Genomic DNA, 21,969 nt, shown 5'->3' with positions numbered 1-21,969 from the left:
GATCTATTTATTTAGTTGAGGTTGGTGTCTCACCAAGCAGCTCTGGGCTGGACACATACTGGGGCAGGTAGTATTTTCTGGTGGTGCATGCTACAGATGCACAGGTGGGGCAAAGAAGGTGACTGAAATTCACACTTCAGTGTCCATGCATCCTGAGGATACGTGCTGGCTGTGTGAAGTGCACCGTGATATGAATAGTTTCTGTCTGATTTACCTGTGGGTATCTGTGGCTCCACCACTGTACATTAGAGCTGCCAGTGGACAGTCTGAAAAACTTATCTTCAGATTTTCTTGGTCTCAAAAACTTCTCTCTCATCATCAGATACAAACACACCCACCCCTTGTTAAGTATCATTTAAGTATCAATTATATATTGATGATGCTGCCTGCAATGCAGGAGACCTGGGTTTGATCCCTGGGTTGGAAAGATCCCCTGGAGAAGGGCAAGGCTACCCACTCCAGTATTCTGGCCTAGAGAATTCCATGGACTGTATAGGCCATGGGGTCGCAAAGAGTCAGACACGACTGAGTGACTTTCACTCACTCGGACATGACTGAGCGACTTTCACTCAATCACCCACTCACTCACAATGTGCATATCAATAGACATAACGTCTTTCTACCCTTGTCTTGTTTCAACCACCCCTCACACACTTTTTTAAGTTCCCTGAATTTTCCAAATGTGTCCTCATCCCAGGGTCCTGGTGTGAGCTGTCTCAAGCACCTGGACGATTTCTCCCATACACTCACACAGTTGACTCCTTTTCATGCATCTCCTAGCTTGTGTGTCTCCTTCTTTCAAGAGGTGTTTTTTTCTGACCAAGCCCCTGGAGTGGCTTTCCAGGCATCCCCAACATATCCCTGGCTACACTTTCATCTGAGCACTTCTCACCTCCAGACACTTGCTAGTTATCTGTCCTCCTCTACTCCAGGAGAGCAGAGGCCTGTTTGTCTTATTAAATAGTGTCCCCAGAGTGCAGGAGAGTGGCCAGATCATTGCATGTGCTACAATTTCACCGAACGAGGGAACAAATGAAAATGAGTATTCTAGAAAAGTGATGATCCTATCGAGTAAAAAACAACAAAAACCCCACAAAACTTCCGGAGTATCAAAAGTGACCAGGTGTGCAAGTGACATAGAAGGTAAACACTTAAGATAGTGGTTTAGTTGCTCAGTCATGTCTGGCTGTAGCCCACCAGGCTCCTCTGTCCATTCTTCCCAGGCAAGAGTACTGGAGTGGGTTGCCATTTCCCTCTCCAGGGGATCTTGCTGCCCCAGGGACTGAACATGCATTCCCTGTGTTGCAGGCAGTCTCCTGCATTGCAGGTGGATTCATTACCAACTGAGCCACCAGGGAAGCCCGAAAAAAACAGAAATGGCAAGCCAGGCCCACAATACAGGTAGACAGAAAAGAGCTTCGGCAAAAGCATCCTAGGGCAGCAGTAGGATTTAGAAAACAAGAGGAACATAGGGACACGCTGCCTGTGAGCCCCACTTTCTAAAAGGCCTTGGTGATCTCTTCTGGTATTTTTTTTTAAGTCTCCCTCCACTTCCTTTCTGTCAAAACCAGCGTCATAATCATCTACAGCATTCAGTCAAGTCTCCCATTCAGCAGAAGAAGGAGGGGCCAATGTGTAAATTCACACAAATATTTTCTTCATGTTTTCTCCCCTTTCCATGCCAGTGAGATCTGCTCTAGTGCTCTGGGAGGCACCCTCCACATAGGCTCTTATGTGAAGAGTGCCCCTTGGGGTTGTGCAACACGGCCATCCTGGAAAGAGAATCACCAGGCAAAAGTGGCAGCAAAAATGTCAACAGTCATGGCTGTCTAGACTTCCTTAGGAGGGAGGATTTTCTGGTAAAAATGTCCCAACAAGACAAAAAAATGTCAGTGCTATCGACAGCCAGTTCCTGATAACAAAAGCAAAAACCAGCTACATGGCAGATTCTTGAGGCTGGGCTGTACTGGGTTCTAGGTTTGGTGCAACCCAAGGGAGTCTCAGGACCCCTTACTCTCAATGGTATTTCCAGGATTCTCTGCTGCCATCAAAAAGGTCTTCCTCCTACCTGCGTCTTCTTGAGACTCAGGAGACCGTCAGCTGCACAATTCACTGAGCATGCAACCTTTGAAGAGCTCCTGAGGTCATATTTGAAATACGTGGCATGGATTATGAAAGAGACATTCTCTATTAGCCAGGCTAATAAGGAATCCTCCAAATAATTGAGACCGCATGGGCATTACAGAGGACTTGCAATGACTTTCAAAGACTTAACAGACATTTTCATGATCAATTACAAGACTCTTGTTCACAAAAGCCTACCAGAGTCAGCAAAATCTCATAGGACATACTGGCTCACTACCAACAGGGAAGAGGAGAGAATGAGTCTAGTCCCTCTTAGAGGAGAGAGTGAGTCAACCAGAAGCATTTTTGGTTTTATGATGATTCCACCTCTACGTCTCCTTTCCAGATCACCCCAGGAGCCCAGCACACCCACCATTTACCAACTTCCACCTCTAGGTGGCAGCAACTTCCTTCTGTTCTCAACACCCTCGCCTTTGGCCTTTTGTTCCCTAGTCACTATAATTCCATCCTCCCTTCTCTTTCTCAAATAAACACTTCACAGCCTGTAAAGTTTGGGGAAGATTACTGTAAGCCACTTGCACTGTAAGAAGCCAGTCTATTCTTTCCGTTAAGCGACAGGGTTCTTCAAAGAGTCTGAAATAATTCAGGTCTAAAGTGAAAGATAATAGAAGGTTATTTTCTTTCTTTCTCCAGAACTATCAACTATACGTATGCTCTAAGGAAAGCAATGTTTCTTTTTCTTTACAGTCCTCTAAGGAAAAAGGCAAAGAGTAGAAAAGTGGGAAAACAGATGGAACTGGAGAGATTTCTATTTTACAAGAACATTAATTTACTCCTATGGGTAATTTAAATCATTGCTTTCTAAAAGATCTAACCCAACATATCCATGTAGGAGGCTGGAAGGCAATATTTACTACTCACAGAGTTGATATCATACATAGTGTTGAGGTGGTGGTGGTTGTCAGTTGCTAAGTCGTGTCTGATCCTTTGCAACCCCACGGCCTATAGCCCGCCAACCTCCTCTGTCCATGGAATTTCCCAGGCAAGAATACTAGAGTGGGTTGCCATATTCTTCTCCAGGGAATCTTCCTGATCCAGGGCTCAAACCCGCATCTCCTGCATTGGCAGGCAGATTCTTTACCACTGAGCCACCTAGAAAGCCCAAGGGTGTTACCCTTCTCTTAATTTGGCCTTGGTAGAAACAGAAGTAAATTGGCTACATCTGTAACCAGAAAAGCTATCATTTCTGCTTGGAAGTAACACCTGCCCTTCCTGGAGTATGTATTTATCTAATGTATCAAACCACAGTCCTACCTAAGCACACTCACCTGCTCAAGATTCTAATTCATTAAAGTGAAGGACCCAGGACAGTCGAAGTACTGGGTTAGCAAAAATGTTTGAGTTTTTTCCAAAAGATGTTACAGTCTTCTCAGCCAACCCAATAGCTTATCACTTCATTTTGGGTTATAATAAACTGCTGCTGCTGAGTCACTTCAGTCGTGTCTGACTCTGTGCGACCCCATCGACGGCAGCCCACCAGGCTCCCCCATCCCTGGGATTCTCCAAGCCAGAACACTGGAGTGGGGTGCCATTTCCTTCTCCAATGCATGAAAGTGAAAAGTGAAAGTGAAGTTGCTCAGTTGTGTCCGACCCTCAGTGACCTCATGGACTGCAGCCTACCAGGCTCCTCTGTCCATGGGATCCTCCAGGCAAGAGTACTGGAGTGGGGTGCCATTGCCTTCTCCAATAGGTATGTCAAAAAAAATCATGCAGGCAGTAGAAAAAGATTCCTTTTATGTACAGCTGGCCTTTGACTATGGGTTAATACCTAGGATTTATAAAGCACTTTCAAGGTGATACTATGATGAGTATTATCTCTGTTGCACTCTTCCCAAGACCAAATTTGAATAGTTGAGATCAGAAATCATTCATTCATTCAATAGAAACACTGAGGTGAAGGAAGCAGAAAGTCTGGTTTAGTGTAAGTGACAAATTTATACTAGAACCTAAGCCTGCAGACTTCAAGCTTTATTCATTTCCTAGGAAGCTCCTCTGGAGAAGGCAATGGCAACCCACTCCAGTGTTCTTGCCTGGAGAATCCGAGGGACGGGGGAGCCTGGTGGGCTGCCGTCTATGGGGTCGCACAGAGTCGGATACGACTGAAGTGATTCAGCAGCAGCAGCGGCAGCAGCAGCAGGAAGCGCCTCTATCTTTTCACAATAGCTAAGTGTGTTTGGTTTTAAAATTTTTGAAATATACCATTCAAAGTAGGATTTCTAGGAAAATGGATGGTTTGAGGAGATCAGGATAAAACTGGTGAGTTTTCAGAATGAATTCTATTAATATTTTGGCTAAACACTCTTCTTATACTTTGAACATTTAAGAGTAAGGCCAGGGAGAACCCATTTATTTTTATTACTAAATTTTACTTACTAATTGTAGGACTGCCTTCGTCATCCAAAATATAGGAAAAGACTGACTCCAAGGAATAATGTTGAAGTTTTCTGGCCTGGAGAATTCCATGAACTGTATAGTCCATGGGATCGCAAAGAATCAGGCACAATTGAGCGGCTTTCACTTTTCATCAACTGCCTTTAGTGGTAGCTTCTAGCTCACTGGTAACATGGCAAGTGGATGGTGCTGGTTTAAAAGGTAGCATCTTCCCCATCACTGTTTGGTACCAGTACCTCCTCTTCCTTTGGGAAATCCCTCATCGTGCATGGTTTTAATGGGATTGATAACCAAGATACACTGCCCTCACCTCGGTCAAAGGCTGGGCACCTACGTCAGGTTGGGCTGGGTTGATCGGACTCTGGCGTCCTCGACTGTGATCCAGGAGCTGGGGCTGTCTCGTTCCAAGATTGCACCTTCTTACTCAACCTGCTTCCAGGTCCTGCTCTGCTCCCTGGGTTTCCCAAGGACCAACTCCTCACTTTTTCCTTTGACTCCATAACGCACCTCACGTCCTTCAACAAAATTACCTTTCAAGTACGTTAGACAGACTCAGTCGGTTTCTGTTACTTCCAACCAAAGAACCTCACCCGCTAAAGGAGACTGAACTGAGTGAAAATTGAGACAGAGGTAATGGCTACAGACCACGGATTCCAGCAGGGTCCTCAGCTCTTCAGCTACCAACTGAGGGCTTATGTGAAGCAGCTGTGACTAAAATCTGTGTGATGCTGTTGTGCTCAGATGCTCAGTCGTGTTTGACTCTTTGTGACCCCATGGACTGTCCCCCGCCCAGCTCCTCTGTCCATGGGATTTCCCAGGCAAGAATGCTGGAGCCGGTTGCCATTTCCTTCTCCAGGGGATCTTCCCCACCCAGGGATGGAACTTGCTTCTCCTGCATTGGCAGCTGGATTCCTTACCACTGGTGCCACCTGGGAAGCCTACGTGTGATATTGGTTGGCTTTAATTGGTGGGCAAATAGGTCACACACTATCTATTGCTATCTTAAAACTGATGAAATATATTCATTATGAGGATACTGGTCGTTCCTTAGGTAATCTAGTACTCTACTTAGAAATGTAATAAATGGCCAATTTGAAGGAAAGCACTAAGAAACTTTATGAAAATCTAGTGGTCAACTGATAAAAGTTATAGTAAGATGATATCTTATTTGATTTTTAAATGGCTAGTTCACTGTCCATGTGTCTATAGAGAAATCTCCATGGCTAGAAAGATGAAACTGAAAATATGACTGGCAGAGGAAAATTAAAACAAACCCACTTGGTACCCCAAGCATTCCCACAAGGGAACCCCCTTAAGATTTATGATCTGAGCAATATTCCCAGCATATTCAAGAACACATTAGGATTTCTGATTGGGTCCTAACATTAAGTCATTATTCTTTCAAATATATATTTAGAAGTCAGGTTTGACTAGCTAATCCTTTAGCCCAAATGTATCCACTGAAAAATTTGTGGAAAACTAAGAAAGACTGTGGCTGCTGTGGATAGATATAAAATAAGACCTTTCATCGTTTTGGACTTCCCTGGAGGCTCAGACGGTAAGGAATCTGCCTGCAATGCAGGAGATTTGGGTTCAATCCCAGGGGTTGGGAAGATCCCCTGGAGAAGGAAATGGCAACCCACTCCAGTATTCTTGCCTGGAGAATTCCGTGCACAGAGAAGCCTGGAGGGCTACAGTCCGTGGGACTGCAAAGAGTAGGACATGACTGAGCTACTAACAAATGTAACACTTTCATTGTTTTAATGTCTTACATTAATTATCAGAGAACTTGTAATTCTACTATCAAAGATGTATCTTTTTTTTCATATTTGGACAGTTTTTTTACCTGCATTATTCATTTGTTGTTTAGTTGCTAAGTCGTGTCTGACTCTTTGCATCCCCAGGAACTGTAGCCCGCCAGGCTCCTCTGTCCATGGGATTTCCCAGGCAAGAATACTGGAGTGGGTTGCCATTTCCTTCTCCAGGGGATCTTCCTGACCCAGGGACCGAACTTGGGTATCCTGCATTGCAGGCAGATTCTTTACCATCTGAGCCACCAGGGAAGTCTTATTCATTAATGACTCCCCAACCCCCTTATCCTGCCTGTTTCATTACAACATGACTGTTATTTTAAAGGTCTACATCTGAAAAGTTTAAAAGGGACGGGACTGTGATAGAGAATAATGCCCACTGTACGCCTGAAAACTGTACAAAGCTGTAGTTTTAGTAGCTTTCCCAGATTCAATCACGATTCCTGATTATACCTTTAAGCTAAGAAACAACAACTATATGAAAACTATGCTACAAGTCCCAGAATTACAAACAAGTCATTTTCTTGCTTCTTTTCTTCTGCTTACTATGGATTTAATTTGCTCTCCTCTTTCTGGTGTCCTAAGGTAAAAGCTTAATGTAACTGATTCTAGATCCTTCCTCTTTTATAAAATATGCAAAAAAAAAATAAAATAAAATACGCATTCAATGCAATAGATTTCCTCCTAAGCTCTACTTTATATGCTTCCTACAAAATTTGATAACCTGTGTTTTCACTTTCATTTACATCTGACCTTTAAACAAACAACATGGGTTTGAAATGTGTGGGTCAACTTATATGGGGATTTTTTTCGATAAGTATGTACTATAGTACTATAAAACCTGAGGTTGACTGGAACCATATGTAGGGAACCATGGAAATGCAGGCCCAACTATAAAGTTATCCATAGACTTTCAACTACATGCGGTCCGTCAGTGCCAATAACCCCACTTGTTCAAGGGTCAACTGTAGTTAAAAGTATTTTTAAATTTCTCTTGAAATTTCTTCAACCTGTGCATTATATAGAAGTATGTTGTAAAGTCTCTGTGTATTTTTAGATTTTTCTAAAGTCCTTTTGAATATTGAACGAATATGGGACCATATTAAAATGAGTTAATACAAGGACTTCCATGGTGATCCAGTGGCTAAGACTCCGCCTTCCCAACGCAGACAAGCCTGGGTGTGATCCCTGGTTAGGAAACGAGATCCTACAGGCTGCAACTAAGGCCCAGTGCAGACAAATAAATTTTTACAATATATATAAGATAAAATAAAATGAGTTAATACAGTAGAGATGCTTCAAGACACGATAGTACCACACATAGCTCCAGGGCTAAGATGCCAGGAAGAACAGAGAGTATACTGACAGGCCGAGTAATATGGTTCTGAGCAGCTGGTTGGTAAAAACAAATTATGAATGGACTTTTAATAGAGAAACAACTCAAAAGTGGTGACCTTTTAGCTCAGCAGAATCTTATAGCCTTAATTCTCCCATAATTAAAAAATGACCTGCTTAATTTTTTTTCCCAAATCATCTTTATTGTGGTTGAAGGAATACTAGATACAAAAATCAGCTGATATTAACAGGTATGTGAAACATTTTTATCATGACTGTTAACAGAGAATTAAAGAAAATTAGACCAATGGTCATTAAGGGAAATCTCAAACACAGCACACAAGTTTAAAGTATACATAATGGTCACCAAGCTAAATTTGAGGAGCTGGTGGAAGTCATGGAGGAATTTACTAGCTAACACTGGATTATAACGTAAGAAAAGATAGGAATTTGAAGGGCTTTTCAATGTAGCATCACTGTGGAAGCTTCTTTGCATTGTAATTCAGTGTACAGAGAACTTGCAAACTGCTTTATGGTTATATAAACTGCCGCCCATTTTCTGAATCTGTTATCAAACACTGGAAAGAACATGCTTCCAAACTAAATCTAAAGGCAACCTGCTGTTACTTATTTGCCAACACGTATGGATTTAAAAAAAAAAAAAAAATGAAGACCAGGCAGGCATTCTAGGACTGGAATCTTCACATATTAAAGTTGAGACACAGTATCATAATTTTTGCCCTGTAAGTCAAGAAGCAGTGAAATGCTCTGGTAATTAAAGAAACATAGTCAATATTATCTATAAATAATGAGCATGCAAGGATCTACAAGATGATGAGTAAACATTTTGGCAGGGATCAACTGCCACAGATTGGAAGGGAAAGCAATGTCTTTATCAGGCCTTTCTTCTTTCTCTCCCCCATCACATCAATCTCATGGGAATTTCCCAGACAAAAAGCCTTCTGCTTAGCTTGTAATGAATTAAACATCCATCTGATTTAATCTTTAGCATTTCTCTTGCTCTGCCCACAGGTAACTAACTGCCACGGAGCAGAAAGATGGCTGGACAGGAGTGTAGAGAACTGGGCTTATGCCCACATCTGATGCCCGCATCTGACAAGGAACACATTTCTGTCCTTGGATCTCCATCTCTGTGTCTGAAAGAGTGAGAAGTTGAATTGAACTTGATGACGTTTACAGTTCAAGCGGCTTCCCTGGTGGCTCCAAGGTAAAGAATCTGTCTGCCAATGCAGGAGATGTGTGTTTGATCCCTGGGTCAAGAAGATCCCCTGGAGAAGGAAATGGCAACCCACTCCAGTATTCTTTAATGGGAAATCCAATGGACAGAGGAGCCTGCAGGGCTACAGTCCATGGGGTCCCAAAGGGTCGGACATGACTGAGTGCCAAAAACAACAACAAAAACAACGACAGTTCCTTTTCAGCCCCACAACTGATAACTACTGCATTCAGAAATGTCCTGTCCCCCCAACACCCTTTGAAGAGCTAGTTCTATCTCAGCTTTCTCAAAGGTTTCCAGTAGCAACCACTTGAGTGCCTTCCTCTATTAAGGCAAAAAGTTTAAACAAGAAGCAATGTTCTTATTTTTATGACCAAAATCCATATTAGTTACACTGTTCAGAAAGATTCAATGAAGTCATGTCTAACATTTGCAACTATATGCATATAAACATTTAAGTTCACTGTAGCACAGCATATCCAACCATAAAACATCAAAGTGTGAAAAGGCTCTTCCTGCCCTTCCCTAAATTGGTGACACAGAACTTTTTCACTTCCAAATGTGAAATGTGATCCACACCCAGAATGTGTCATAATTGGCATGGATATGCTATTAAAACTAGAGCTTCTTTTGCAGACAGCTACATAACATCTCAGGCATGTTGGTAAGAAAGGAATCATAATTGAGACTGGTGGTGACAGTATCCGGATCGTTAGAGAAAATTAATACTATTTTACTAATGGCAATTCCTATTAACAATGCCTAATTTTGCCATCATAATATAAATAGTCTAGAGTCTCTACTACGTGACACATAACTCTGCACAAAACAGCCCCACGCAAATGTTTTGGGTACAGAGCATAACCATGACTACGCCGTCATCAAACAACCATATACACCTAAGTCTTTGAAAACTTTGGATTGGGGCTGGATGGAAGAAAAAATATATAAAGAGAAGAAAAAATAAAAAGCAAAAAATGAGGATTTTGGAATCCTCCCACTGAGACTGGCAAGCTTGGAGCCTTAAATCAACTTCAATGTTCATTTCAGAGATATTCCCCAACAAGCCCCGCCCTGTCCTGGTCCAACCTACACATCCACACCAAACACGTTTGTACATTTCAGATTCTAGAATAGCTCTGGGGATAAAAGTGCTGAAAGATGACTTGGAAACAGCCACTCTTTGTGAGTTTGGTAACAGAATACGATAGTTTCAAGCAAAAAGACCTGTGAAGAAGAAAAGTCTACCTATAGATTCAACCCTCTAAGAAGATTTACCCCGTTTCCCCTCATTTGCCCCACAAGGAGCAAACTATTTTTGTCCCTGTCATTATCATACGCAAGAAAAAAATAGCATTGCAAGAAAAAAATAGCAAATGCTCTTAGTTGTCGGACAAAGGAAGGCATGAAACAAGAGCTGTGACACATGACACAGTGAATGAAATTCATATGCTGAACCTCAAACACTTCATCAATCCTCAGATCAACAAATATTACTACAGTGGAATGGCAGAGAGGGGAGAGTCATTCTGATGGGCAGAGTTTATGTCTGGTCTGGATTGCTACCGCTGATTAATTGAATATTAAATGAGTTGTCCGATGACCTCATGTTTTTTATTAGGGTGCTAATATATCTTGCAAGAAGTTCTTACTGCCATTCCTTAATCCCTGAAAGTTGGCAGATACCTATAACAGACATCTGTCACCAGACCCCTTTACATCCTCGTGCTTTCAGCTCCTTCCTGGTTACGTACATTTTTTAGCCATATTTTCTTTCCATCCAGCAGGTTTGTTTGTCTTGAACAGACCCTTTTTTTCCACACATTTCTTCAGCTCCAGAGGAATTCCTGCCACAGGAATGAGGCCAGGGGATGGACACTGCCTCTCATATTCACATTATGCGTAGAAAAACACTACTTATAATGTTAAGCCATCTTTAGTCAATAATAAGCATTGGTTTGAGACCTCAACCACAGCCACTGACATTTACCATCTACCAATTGTCATGCATTCCCTAGGCATAACTTACAGGTTCAAGTTTTTTCATCTTTTACTGAGATTTAATTGTTTATATGATGAACAATATTTTTAAACTGATTGGAGCACTTGCTGACTTCACCCAACACCACTTATATATAGTACTTGTGGATATAACTCAAGCCAGAACCAAGTTAGTGTTGAATTTGGTATCTAATTCTGTAAATTATCCCGAAACTTCTGTTTTGGAAAGAGCAACTATCGCTTTCATATCCATGGCTACCAACAGTATTTAAAACTTTTAGATCTTCAGAGAGAATATTTCACAAAGAAATAGCAACAGTTCATCACTTAAGTAGATCTAGATGTTTTATGATTCATTGAGCTTCTTCCTAGCTTTCCTATATGATTTATTTCCATATAACAGTTTCATAATATTTACATAAGAAAAATTCAAGGTAGTTTTTGCAACAGGATTTGTAACTAAACTCACAACCAAATAAGTTAGAAATGTCTCCAGGTCTTTGTATCTGTGTTTCAATCAATAAATAAAGCACTTTGTCAGGACTCTGTTTTTTCTATTAATTTTGAGCCTTTACTCAAAAACCTTCTTGGCAATCAGTTTTCTGATAATCCTTTTCCATCTTTATATTTTTTCCCCTTCCATGCTGTCCATTCCCAAACTAGTCTTAAATAAAGTTGATAATTATTCTCCTCTGGATGTTGTACTATGAACGTATATCTTAGAGCATTATCCACATTTTATTATGTTATTTGTATTATATAATATTGTACATTATATATATGTGACATCACACCCACACACACTCACACACACACATCCTTCAAGACAGTAAGCCCCATAAAGACAGAAACCATGTTTTATTTATCTTTCTAATCTAGTGCTTGGGAGTATAAATAAATGTTGTTGAATAAATACAAGTTGAATTTTCTCAAGGCTAGTATTAAAGATCCTTTTTGTTTTTCATGGATTACTTCTCTGCAGATAAAACTGGTTTAAACTTACTAACCAAATTATGTGCTATGAATTATGTAGGAACAAGTTACTGTTACTCTAATACTCCAGGAAAAGCAAAGAAAAGAAAATGTGTCATGGACTCAGTGATCCACATTTAGCCACTGAAATATAAGTTGCAGAAACTGGGCCTCTCTCCTGACAACATGGCACTCGACCCATTAGCTTACGTCACTCACTTGAGCATCTCACAATCTCTATCTGTAGTGAAGTTTCTTCAGTATGATGTGCTTTGGACTAAAAAGTAAGAGCAATTCCATGCAGTCAACAAAGAAAGAACCTGGTTTATCCCGTTCCTTTTATGTAGTGGCCATCAGCGTTATTATCCTCTCAGCTTTCCAGGTTTGACAGGGAACAATACGCTTTAGTGATTGTGAAAAATAGTGATTGTGAGGGATGCCCCAGCTTTTAGACAGTGTGTAAGCAAATGGCTGCTTCCTCTGTATTCCATTTCCCCCTCTGTGAAAAACCAAAGCATAATATTTAACAACAAGATCAAGCTATTGTGAGGGTTAATTAGATTTAATGGGGGAAGGGAGGGGAGCTGATTAGGCACTATTCAAATTCAAAGAATCATTATTTTGTGTCTAAAAATAATCCTCATTTAGGAGTAAAATTAATTTGGAAGCTCAATCTTTGGTAATCATCTTCCCATACTTAAAAAAAAGCCATGGTTTTTAATCAAAATTCCATTCTAACCACAATCCAATCAAGTAAAAAATGGAGACCTGTGAATTTCCATTCACCTTTGTAGTAAGACAGTACACGATTCAATTCTTTTTCTTTTCTTTTCCCTCCCTCCCTTCCTTCCTTCACTTCTTCCTTTCTTTTTTTGAAGATATACTATGTGGGGAAAGGTTAATTATGGAGAATGAAGTAATGTAAACAAATATGGATTTTATTAATAAAAATATATTGAGTTTTGTTTGTTTTTTATGAAATATTTGTGAAACAGTTTAAGTTTCCTCTTTAAAGAATCAGTAGTCAGGACTTCTTTGGCGGTCCAGTGGTTAAGACTCTGTGCTTTCACCAGAGGGGACAAAAGCCCACATGGCCAAAAAAAAAAAAAATTTAGTAATCAATATTCTGTGGTTAAAATAACTTTTCAGGTTATTTCTGGTAAGTTTCATCTCTATTTTTGTTCAAGTGAAAGATCTTCATATTCTCCAAATTAAACAACAGATGCCTGGATATTTAAGGCTAAGGCTAGAAAAAGGGCATCTAAATAGTAATCATCAAATTTAATGTAATAGATTAATTTATTATGAAAATTTTCATGAGAAATAGAAGTTGGTACCTGAGAAAAATCTGAGTTGTCTAAATCTTACTAAAAAACATAGTGTCTTCAAAAAATGGCACACATTCTTTAAAGATATAACAGTTGATAATCCTGGGAAATGCCTTATCTATTTGGAAAAAAATGCTGCACTCAGTATTTGGTGAACGAAGACTTTTGGCTGGAAAGGAACTCTATTCATGTTTGTTTAGGATTTTCCAAAGGAAAGGGAAATAATGTAGCTCAGGCAGTAGAAATATATTCTCTACAGAGAACCAGGAATAATTGACACAGTCCTATTAAAAATTCCCGTAGAACTTATAAATTCTCATCACTTTGACTGTATACTCACCAAGCAAACTTCTGATTATTCATTCGATTTCCCCGGACCCTTGATACTGGGGACGGATGTACCCTGTAGTAGGTAGATGAGAATAATCCAGTCATTAAAAAAGCATTTTCCTGATTACAAGTGAACAAAAAGTGATCTGGCTTATAAATGATCTCTTTCAGATTAGCTTAATGTAGAATGGCCCACAACATAAGCACCTCTTAGTAAATGAATGCAGTTCAATTCCTATGCCTACAGACCTGCAGTCTCTTTGCTTTTGCACCACTTTTAACATAACAAGCATTTGTCACAATGTTACCTGTGAAGCTCCGGCAAAGCAGGACCAGTTTTAATAAGTTGATTCATTCATTCAGTCCAACAAAAAGTTACTGTTGCCAACCTAATCCCTGCCAGGTTTAGGAGTGCATAAAAATAACATAAGGTCTAATGCTGACCCTCAACAAGCCCTTTCTGCTACCTGTTCCCACAAGAAGGACACAAAAAGACAGTCTAAAAGTACACATTCCCTCAGTCAACTTCTAGATTTAAAGCCCTAAAGTAACATAGCAAAGGGGATCAGTATACAGCTTCCCCAAATATGTTACTTTGGCATAATGATTATTTTGATTTGAAAGCAGCCACAAACACAAACATGGGAAGAGCTCTGTACCTTTCCTCTATAAGGAAATTTTAATTTGTAAAGGTCTTCCATCCAACAATTCCCATATCAGGAAAAGGAGTACAACATACAACTCATCCCCAGAAATGGTATTGAGATAAGCTGGCATAAACAACCCTTATTTACCATTAGTTTCCTCCCCCATACACTTCCTTGCTACCTGCCTAAAATGTAGCCCCCTAGACGCCCAGACTCCCTTGTCTTTTGACAAAGCAATACTCCACAATTTTTTTGCCTTTGTTAAAGTGGTATATAAGCCCCAAATTCTAACCACCCCTTTGAATTACTCATCACTGAGTATTCCTGCAAGCATGAATGCATGTTTTATGTGTAAATAAGCTGTTTTTGCCTCTAGCTAACCTACCTATTGTCAGTTTAATCTGCACACCTTCAGACACTAAACTTGAGGGGGCAGAGGAAAAGATTAACCCCCATCCCTTATACTACTGTGCTGTACTAAGTCACTTCAAGTCAGGTCTGACTCTTTGCAACCCAAGAGACTGTAGCCTGCCAGACTGCACTTTACACTCAGAAGGTTTATTTCTTCCAACATCCCTCCTCTGTCCATGGAATTTTCCAGGTAAAAATACTGGAGTGGGGTCTAAATGTCCCAGCATAGAATCTATGGGAAGAAGGATGGGTGAGTAGTTATCTTTAGGTGAAAGGTCTTCTATATGTGATGCTCTCTAGCCAGGCTTTGAAGGAAAGTGAAGTGAAAGTGAAGTCGCTCAGTCGTGTCCGACTCTTTGGGACCCCATGGACTGTAGCCTACCAAGCTCCTCTGTCCATGGGATTTTCCAGGCAATAGCACTGGAGTGGATTGCCATTTCCTTCTCCAAGGCTTTGAAGGAGGCCATGTCAATTCAAACCTTTAGCTAAATAATGGGGGAAAGACAGTAAAGACCATATTGTTGTACAAGCTCCTTGGGTTGGAGTCATCCACTGGAAATGCTTGAAATTTCTAGGAACTGCTGATGTCTTCCAAGCAGGAGTTAGCTACTGAACCTCCATGAACCTCCACCTCTTTGTGGGTCACCTACTGGCAGCACAATTTGCTCCACTTCCTGTCCCTGTGGCCAACTTCCTGCTTTCTTCTCTCTTTACCAGGTCCTTGTGAGATCTAGGCAGTGCTTAGGCTTCTGCTATCTTTACCCTTTAGATCTCCGTCATTACTCTTATTCACAAGACAAGAAAGTAAACTGGGATTTTAAATAGGTCTTAAAGTCCAGTTAGAATCAAGAGCCCCAAGGTTCATTAGAATCCCCATTCTCCACAGTTGCTTAGTAAGTGAGAATCATTTCAAAACAGACAAAACAGTTCTAGCCCCTCTGAAGGGCCAAATCCAGTCTTTCTGTAAATCCAGAGCCAGACTGCACTTTGCACTCAGAAGGCTTATTTCTTCCAACATCCCTTATTAACATTCTTTTCCTCACAGCCCTTCTCAATGGCTGCTGCAGCTGAGCTGCTCAGCACAGATTTCCTGCTCTATGTGGGGGAGGGGATGTTAATTATGCAGAAAGATGGAGAGCGGCCAGACAGCCCCTCTGGTGAACTGTCTCATTCAAGTACGGACCACTTCCTGCTGTTTTGCAGCTACAAGGATCACCTGTTGGTCTTGGCATTCGGCCAACCTGGGGCCTAGCGGAAATGACAGACTCAGCTAGAAATGAAAGCCAGCTCATATTCCAGTACCCCAAATTGGGGACAGAGTGAACAAACATGCAATAAAAATGCACAAGAGTTACACACAAGGTAACAAGGCTCTTTTTTCCCTGCTCTCTTTTTTTCTTTCAGTCTGCTTGAAATACAATCATGAAAATGGAAGAGCTGTGAGCCAAAAAATGTCTGTCCAGTTAAAGTCCCCTGACCTAGGGGAAAATGAAGGAAATCTCTTGAGCCTTGCCTACATTCCCCCTGGGGTGTCAGAATCCTACTGCCTGAATACAGTTTTAACAAGTAATAGCCCAAATACCGGAGAAGGCACTGGCAACCCACTCCAGTACTCTTGCCTGGAGAGACTCCCAGGGACGGGGGAGCCTGGTGGGCTGCTGGCTATGGGGTCGCACAGAGCCGGACACGACTGATGTGACTTAGCAGCAGCAGCCCAAATACACACACATTCTTTAATTCACTCTGCATCCTTTAAATGTTTACTGCATATTGATTCCTCCTTAACCTTACTTTTAGTCATCATGATAATTCTACGAGGTGAAGTGTGATAGTATATTCTCTCACTAACACATCTCATTGCATGTATCAGTGGGAAAAAAATGGGTCTGTTTAACCTATAGCTGGGCTTCCCAGGTGAGGCAGTGGTAAAGAATCTGCTTGGCAATACAGGAGACACAGGGGACTGTGGTTTGATCCCTGGGTTGGGAAGATTCCCTGCAGTAGGAAATGGCAACCTGTTCCAGTATTCCTGCCTGGAGAATCCCATGGACAGAGAAGCCTGGTGGGCTACAGTCCATGGGGTTGCAAAGAGTCAAACATGACTGAGCAGCCAAGCATATAAACACACGCAACTTACAATACAATATTCTCTAGGTAACTGTATCTTTTAGCAAAACTCTATTGACCCACAGATCAACACTATAAGCAGATAATTTTTATAACTGTTTAACCTCTTCAAATAATTCCTGATTTTGTATGATCAAATCATTATAAAGCTTTTTACATCAAAATGGTAAAAGAAGAAAGGTTTTTTCCCTTCCCAAAGTGAGTAAATTGATAACTTGGAGCTTACTTTATTTGAGGAAAGTAGACCATAAATTTGCATTTCAGCTACTTGCCAAATTTCATTTCTTCAAAGAAACACGCTGTATTTCTGTGTGCTCTGTCTTTAAGTGGTGACACTTCTTACCATCGCCTACCTTCTTTCCACATATAGCAGCCAGGCAGGTAGCAAAGTCAAAATCCCAGTAGGAGAAACCACCGTCTAATCTGCATGTCATGCATTATTCATGACCTCCTGATTCCTGCACCTGCATCTAGGCAGGAAGCTTGCAGGGCATGTTCATTACTCTTCTCTTAGCCTCACACAGGCTCCATTACTGCTAAGCCACTTTGTTCTCTAAGTGAGGGTTTCAGGCCTTAGTACTAACCACTGGATAGGGAAAGAAAAAAAAAAAAAAAAAACAGGCTGCAGGAAAGGGCAAGGTTCGTTGTTGTATAACATGCATTTAATCCTATGTCGTGCTCTTCTAAGACTGACAGTTTATGTCAGATGGAAATGCTCCTATTTGGTAATTTACATTACACAAAAAAGGAAGCTATAACATTAAGGCCATGTACACCCACTGTTCTATTTATATACACTTACTCATCTGAGGCAGACAGCATGTTTATAATTTTACCCAACACAAGGCTTAATTTAGCTTTCTTGCTAAGCATGTGAGAACTTCTTAGATACCTTCTTACACAAATCCGTCTTCCTTCTTTGGGCATAAGCACTGAAAGACCTGACCCTCAAATCTTGTATTGTAATGACTAACATTTATAGTTAATCAAGACAATGTGATCACTCCTGTTTTTCAATATTTTGCTGAACCTACCTGAATGGCTGGTGGCTGGCAGCAGGGTGTGAAACCCTGATCCCCAAGGCAGAAAAGCTGTGCCAACTTAAATCCACTCTTAAGGCCCCCAGTGGAATTGAAATGAAGTGCTAGAGAGAGCAAACTAGGTAAGTGCCTGGGATTGAATTCCAACTCCACCATTCACCAAAGGTGTTATCTTAGGGTAAGGTACTTAACCTGTCTGCCTTTCTGTCTTCTCATCTGCAGCAGTGGAGGCAATAATACTGGCCACCTTCTAGCTTTGTGAGATTTAAGTCATGAATAATGTTAAAGTGTTCAGAGCAGTGCTAACCACCCAGGAAGCAGTCCATACATGTTAGCTATTATCAATAGAAGTGTTGAGACTGAATTGGAAAAGATATGAAGATAAAACTGGAATATCCAGTTAATTCCACAGGACTGAGTTAAATGTGCTCTACAAGCCCACAGTCTTGATTACAACGCTTATATCACTTCCCTCAAGGCAAGGAAATAAAGAGAAATAAACACCTATAGAGTAACATGAACCAAATACTGTGGTTTCTAAGGTATGGCTTCCTCTTTGGCATCTTATTTTGTCTGTTCTTTATGGACAGTAGCCCACTAGGCTCCTCTGTCCATGGGATTCTCCAGGCAAGAATACTGAAGTGGGTTGCCATGCCCTCCTCCAAGGGATCTTCCTGACTCAGGGATCAAACCCATATCTCTCTCACATCTCCTACACTGGCAGGCGGGTTCTTTACCACTAACTATTAGAAGACAAATCTTTTGTAGTTTTAAGTCAGTAATCATAGCATACAAAGTAACTCTCACTTACTAAGCCCTTACGAGGTGCAGACCGTGCTAAGTATTTACTTTAGTCACATTATCTTACTTTCTCCTCATCATTCATATCCACATTTCACCTTAGAGAAAATAAAAGGTTTAGAAGAGTTAGTAACTTGCCAGAGTTGCAGGGGAAAAAAACAAAATCAGAACTTGGATACAGGTGTGAATGACCTGTCTTCCTCCAGATTATCATTCAATTCTTGTGAGCTCACATATATTCCCTCCCCTCTACCCCCGAGGCTGCAATAAAGTGAATTAGCACCAGGGGCCTTAATGAACCTCAGCATTTATTTAAGCCCAACTGAACATTCTACAGTATAAGTAGATGGTCTTCCTGACCTAAAACTGGACCGAGCTAAATATTAGGCTTTCAGGGACTCATCAGAAATAACATCACAGTCATATACTTTGTTCTCCCTTTAACTCTTTGTGAAAATTTCTTATTAATGTTGCCATTTAAATATATAATGAACAACACATGAGTTCAGCTGATCCTACTCACAGCACCAACTGTCTCGCTGTTCACACTGTCTGCACTGTTCCCTGAACCCAGGGTAGGCAAGGCGTGAGCTAAGAGGCTGGAAGCAGACACGAGCAGCCATAATGAACTGAAGACACATCTATTCTCTCCTGGCTGATGCAGTAGCCATTACATAACCATAACGGAGCCATAACATAGATTCATATAACATAACCATGATGTTGCTTCAGTGGAGTCCCTATGCAGCAGCAGCCAGGGCTTTCATGATGAAGCTCATACCAGCACACCGCACAAAACAGTCCGTGACCAAGTGAGTATCTCGTGATGTGCATGCACAGTGGTGTAAGTGATCTCAGCAGTTACACAACCCTGCAAAGTCACTGTCTACAGAACATGGGGTGAGAGAGCTTGACTGGAGCCTTCTTGTTCACATCTCCACAATGTGTCAGCTGGAGATGGTAAAAGGAATCCACTTCCTCACTTCCCATTGTCCTGAGAATCCAATCCCATTCAGCTTGTGACCACAGGTGTCTGATGCAACCATCTTTGTTATGGTCATCAATGGCCTCCATGTTTCAGATCTAATGGGTCAGTCTCAGTTCTTGTCTTCTCAAACCCTCCATAGTGACTCACCTAACTGATCACTCCGTCCTTGACCCTACTCAGCATCAGTGACATTTTTCCAGTCTTCTTCCTCCTCTTCTTTTTTTTTCCCTTTGCCTGAGCCTCTTCCTCCCATTCTTCTGAACTCTAAATGTCAGCATTGTCTGGGGATCATTTTCTCATGATTTTTCTACACACTGTTTCAACTCACTCCCTAGATGAAGGAGTCTCCAAAATAGCCCCCTCATACCCTTAATCATCTCATCCATCTCTAGGCCGCAGTTACCATCCATACAACAATATCTCCAGGATTTCGATCTCTAGTACTGTCCCCAAAGCAGTGCCAGGCAAGATTTTGAATCCCAACCAACTTCACCCTTTAAAAAATATATTCCTTTCCATATCTTCCCAGGCTCGAAAATAGCAGCTTCATTAACCCAGTTGCAGTCCTGAAATAGTACTTGAGTCATTCATGCTCTCATGCCCTATATGTTAGAGAGGCTACTTAATCCTGAGAAAAATCAGAATAAATTATTTCAGAGACCCAAAAAATATTTATTGTGGGAATTGCTTATCTAGTAAGATTAGAGATTTTCATTATAAGATCCAGAGAAAGTATTATATACACATATTTTCTCTTCTTAAATTCACTTTTGTCCTTTTTTAAACTTTTAAATTTTATATTATAGATGATTAACAACGTTGCCACAGTTTCAGCTGCACAGAACTTTTCTCCTGTTATGTAATTCAGAGCCTGTACTTTCTTCCATAAATTGATGCAATTATTTGAAAAAATACACACTTTAACAACTCAGTTTGCTACATCTGTGGAAGACAAGATTAATTTAGAAATAACTCTACAATTATTTATAAGTACAGAATTTTCCTATGTAGAATCACAGGAAAGATCATTTTAAAAGTAATTCTTGATATTCCTGTTTATTTACACAAAGTTATAACGAATACAAGTTCTCATGGTTGTTTAGGTTACTCTGGATGATTTCATCATAATATATTACACACACAAACACACTACTTTTGACCAAATAAAAGCATGAGCATGACTCCAGTATTTAAACTACATAGGCCCTTTCTGTTCTTAGTTTTCATCAAGGCAATGATAAGATGACCATTAGGAATGTCATATATTGTCTGAAAGTTCTTTTTCCCCTCATTATACTTAATTCTTTCTCTATGCAGAGCTACTGATGTTATTTTTAGAAGTGAAAGTCACTCAGTTGTGTCTGACTCTTTGAGACTCCATGGACTATACAGTCCACGGGATTCTCCAGCCCAGGATACTGGAGTGGGTAGCCGGTCCCTTCTCCAGGACATCTTTCCAATCCAGGGATTGAACCCAGGTCTCCTGCATTGCAGGCGGAGTCTTTATCAGCAAAGCCACAAGGGAAGAGTAGGCTGAATTTAAATATCATACGGAATTAGCATAATCATTTCTTCACCGTTAATTTTAATAGTAAAAATTTTATTAAAAATACAGTGTTTTAGGACTTCCCTGACAGTCCAGTGGTTAAGACTTTGCCTTCCAACACAGGGAGTGTAGATTTGATCCCTGGTCAGGAAGCTAAGATCCCACATGCCTCAGTGGGATGTCTAAAAGTTCTTTTGCCCCTCATTGTACTTAATTCTCTCTCTATGCAGAGCTACTGATGTTATTTTTAGAAGTGAAAGCGAAAGTTGCTCAGTTGTGTCTGACTCTTTGTGTCTGTGTCTGACATGCCCATAAAAACAGTAACATAAAACAGAAACAATATTGTAACAAATACAATAAAGATTTTCTAAATGGTCCATGTAAAAAAACCCCTAAACTTTAATAGTGACACTGAAGATTCTCCTCCTTCCCTGTTGCCCTGGATAGTGAATGCTCAACTCTAAGAAGCTGGCACCAACCTTTAGGTCTAGGTCAACTTGCTGGAAGTTCTGATAGCCCGAGGGTACTTAGCGCACATTGACTAAAGATTCCATTTGTTTATATGTTTAATTTATGTTGTCTGTCTCCCCAAGTGGATGATGTGCTCTAAGAGGACAAGGGAGCATTTCTCTTTTCACTCTTTGTCATAACTCCTTTACCTGCCATGAAGTAGGTGTCCAATAAATAACTGCTGGAGTGTTAGCCCCATTTCCCTACTGGACCAGAACTATTAGGACAGATGGCAATGGCTGTGTGTGTGCTCAGTTGTGTCCAACTTTTTGCAACCCTATGGACTGTAGTCTCCTCTGACTATGGGATTTCCCAGGCAAGAATACTGGAGTGAGTTGCCATTTCCTCC

The 21,969-nt window shown here is 40.8% G+C and overlaps 1 protein-coding gene across 28 annotated transcripts in view; it reads right to left on the bottom strand.

Annotated features, from left to right (window-relative positions):
* KLF12 (Kruppel like factor 12) overlaps positions 1-21,969 on the bottom strand; it is a 534,319-nt gene that overhangs the window by 73,925 nt on the left and 438,425 nt on the right. For all 28 annotated transcript variants that reach the window (XM_044927244.2, XM_044927239.2, XM_044927243.2 and 25 more), the window contains one exon: positions 13,561-13,623. In XM_044927244.2, the coding sequence (XP_044783179.1) occupies positions 13,561-13,623 (63 nt within the window). The remainder of the gene's footprint in view (positions 1-13,560; positions 13,624-21,969) is intronic.

The sequence above is a fragment of the Bubalus bubalis genome, chromosome 13, assembly GCF_019923935.1.
Source record: "Bubalus bubalis isolate 160015118507 breed Murrah chromosome 13, NDDB_SH_1, whole genome shotgun sequence".
NCBI lineage: Eukaryota > Metazoa > Chordata > Mammalia > Artiodactyla > Bovidae > Bubalus > Bubalus bubalis.
This window is presented reverse-complemented; position numbering and strand designations above follow the sequence as displayed.